Here is a 3,161-nt window from a genome sequence, read left to right on the forward strand (position 1 = left end):
CCTTTGTCATGCGATCTTGAAGTACCTGTAATGTAAATGAAATTAACAATGTACTAATGTGATTGCCAAATCAAAGGAAAATGAGGGGAAATAAATGTTTGAGAGAGAAGGGAATTTGTGGGACGAAGACATGACGGAGTATTGACGGGAAGGGGAGGTAAGGGACACCAACAAGCAGTATCGCCGGCTGCCCGCTGCAAGGCAGGGCAGCGGCACGGGGTAGCACTAGTGCGTATGGGACGCACGCTAAAGGCACTTCCAGTACGGGGTATTGCTGCTATCAGCACGATTTACCAAAAGGGATTTCCTTATTTGACAGGTTTTTGAAAGCTTTTTAGCTTTTATTTTACTCTCTAACATGTACAATTGCAACTATCTAATTGAATAATATTTCCTGGTTATCCTTGGTTATCCTTGGTTATCACTAGAATTCTTCAATCTGGAATGTTTTAAGTGTCTCCTGTAAGATAAGGGTTGGTGGACTTACGCGCTTATGTTGGCTCATCAGTGACTTCGCAGCTCTGCAAAGTGAATGCTTTGTAGGAATTTAACAGTGTGGTCAGTTATGTGAGCTACGCTATCAGTTACTCATCTAAATATTTTATATTATGTTGTAGGTGAAACCACAGTTGCCTATTTATTTGTTCGAAGAAAGTGGAACTGGGACGAATTGGAATTTAGCATTTTCTCCACGTACTGTGTTGTCCTGAACTTAATTGGTAAGTGACCTTGATTTAAAACGAAACCATTTGCAAAAAACAGTTTTTCCGAGTGTGTCGTACAATAACCGTGCAACATTGTAAACGTAAGAGCATTGCGTTTTAACTTTATCGTCGAGTAAAACCGACGCATTCTTGATTACAATGCCCTATCTACGGGGATTCGTCTTTAAAATGTCCAATTTACAAAGGGACGTTTACACACACAGTGTTCTATCTGCATTGGATTTCTTAAGTAGCCGAAACTTTTGACATTTTCTTAAAAATTATGTGGACCCGAAACTAGTGTCGTTCTTTAGTACTCTACCTTGACAACCGCATTTGTTCAGTTTCAAGATTAAGTCCTGTTTCAGAGGAAATTCCAGAATATCTAAATGGTTTTTAAACGCCATGTTCGCTTATGCACCATCCTCTGTTTCCACGAAAATTATGGAAAATGCTTAATTGATCTAACGACATATCTTCGGAACTAAACACAAAATTTTAAAAATTATTTTTCACAAAGAAATTTGCATCGACTGTTATGGTAAATTACGGAACCGTTTTACAGTATCCGTAACTATAACAAGCAGGCCCGCCCTTCCGCCAAACGGAGTTGCCAGCTCCACTTCGCTGCGCCGGCAACTCCGTTCGGCAGGGGCCGGGCCTGCTTGGCCTGCCGGCGGCGATGGTCGGGCCTTCGGCCCGACCATTTCAGTCTCGCGATTTACTGAAGGGCATAATCAAATAAATTATGTGACCGGTAAATCTCTTTGCATATTTGAGTAAACTTAAGCGTCTTGCGGGGGGCCTGCGGCCCTAGAAATTTTTCCTTTGGACATGACAAGAGACTGTAACGGGGCAACACCGTGACTACACCCCACCCTTCTGCTTTGCCCAAGGATTAAATAAGGTGAACCAGCGCAGTTTTTAGGTTGTACATTGTTTGTCAAACAGTCCTAAAACTTGACTTTTTGCCAAATTTTTCAATATATCCACCTCTAGGGCCGAAACAGTGAAAGATACGGCAAATCTGATGGTAGTGTCTGATTCAGAATGTGTTGTTTTGGGGGGGTACTTCCTCTGACATTTTACGATTGGACGCCTCCTTGTACGTCTTTATGAGCAACGCGGTCATTTTCGCCGTATTTCGTCGAAATAAGCACTCTAGCGCCCAAACGGTGCAAGATAGGGTCAAACGGACGAAATTTTCGCCCAAAGGGCTCTACTTTCACGAGTTACCCCTTAGGAGACCATAAAAAAATATTTGATTTTCTACTTTTTGGACTAACCCCTATTTATTCGTTACCCCCTTTCACCCCCTTAGGGGTGGTTGCCAGGATTTGCACCAGGCGTTTCGTTGTCCAGGAGTGACCCCTAAGATACCCTGAAATTTGCAGACCTCTAGCTCATCTCCTTCCTCTTACACGGACGACGGACAGACAGACAGACAGACAGACAGACAGACGGACGGACACGAGAGCGGTTGCATAAGCCCGCTTTAATGCTTTTTTAAAAGCAGAAGGGCGGGCTAAAAACCGCGTAAAAATTCATTTTTGAAGATTGAAGTAACTGTCTCATGTAGTCCTTAAGCGTTTTCTCTTGATTGCATTTTTCAGGAACTTTAGTAACCGTCGGGCTTTTCAGCGCCGTGCTGAAGTTCCATGACAGTGCTATTGGAATGATAGCGTGCGCTTCGAAAATCTCAGCAGCACTTCTCTATGCGTTTTCCACATCAGTACCAATGGTATGCTTTGGTAAGTTCTTACGGCTCTTGGTTTTCGCTTTGATTTTGTCCTCCTAAGTTAGATATTTTTCTTTCACCGTCCCCCTCTGCCTTTCTGCTTTTAAAAGCCCCGGAGCACACTTGCCCAAGCCACTTGATTTGCTTTCTTGATGCAATTTTACATGTCGACCGATGAAGGAACTTCTGCAAACAGCTGCTCTCTACAAACATACGTCTGAAATGCCATCAAGCGCACAAGTGGTTACCATAGGGCTCCGTAAACAGTTTCACTGGCACGCATGGTTTCACTTCAGCAGAGGCGTATATAGAAGATAACAAAGAGGCATGGATTTAATCCCATTAGAAATTTCCGAAAGACGTTGGAAAAGCTATTTGCCATGTTCTCGATGGGATCGCACGGAAAAAAGAGAATCAGCTAAATAAGCTAATGCATTCGCTGATATGGCCTTAGATTAGAATATTAGCTTTTCTAGCTAATTCCCATCGGCTAAGAAAGCTAAAATATTACGACGCGTCCTAAGAACAAAGTCTGATCTTTTCGCGCGCCCGTCAACAAAGTCCGATCTTTTCGCGCGCCCGTCAAACAGACAGTCTAGAAAAAGTAATGACTGATATGTGATCCTAAGAGATTGAAGAATAGCTGAGACCAAAAATGTTAAGCAAAGATACAGAAACAGAATTGTCACAAAGCTCCAAACGTCCGCCTCCCGAGCGCG

At 43.0% G+C, this 3,161-nt stretch overlaps 1 protein-coding gene across 6 annotated transcripts in view; it reads left to right on the forward strand.

Annotated features, from left to right (window-relative positions):
• Positions 1–3,161, forward strand: part of LOC113212728 (proton-coupled folate transporter) — a 46,088-nt gene that overhangs the window by 33,043 nt on the left and 9,884 nt on the right. For 4 of the 6 annotated variants that reach the window (XM_052274036.1, XM_052274034.1, XM_052274038.1 and 1 more), the window contains one exon: positions 618–719. The exons of 1 other annotated variant lie outside the window; for it this stretch is intronic. In XM_052274036.1, the coding sequence (XP_052129996.1) occupies positions 618–719 (102 nt within the window). Of the gene's footprint in view, positions 1–617; positions 720–2,317; positions 2,456–3,161 lie in introns of all 6 variants that reach the window. One more of the 6 variants, XM_052274033.1, reaches the window with a different exon arrangement.

Source organism: Frankliniella occidentalis, unplaced genomic scaffold (genome assembly GCF_000697945.3).
Source record: "Frankliniella occidentalis isolate FOCC.00 unplaced genomic scaffold, Focc_3.1 Scaffold328, whole genome shotgun sequence".
NCBI lineage: Eukaryota > Metazoa > Arthropoda > Insecta > Thysanoptera > Thripidae > Frankliniella > Frankliniella occidentalis.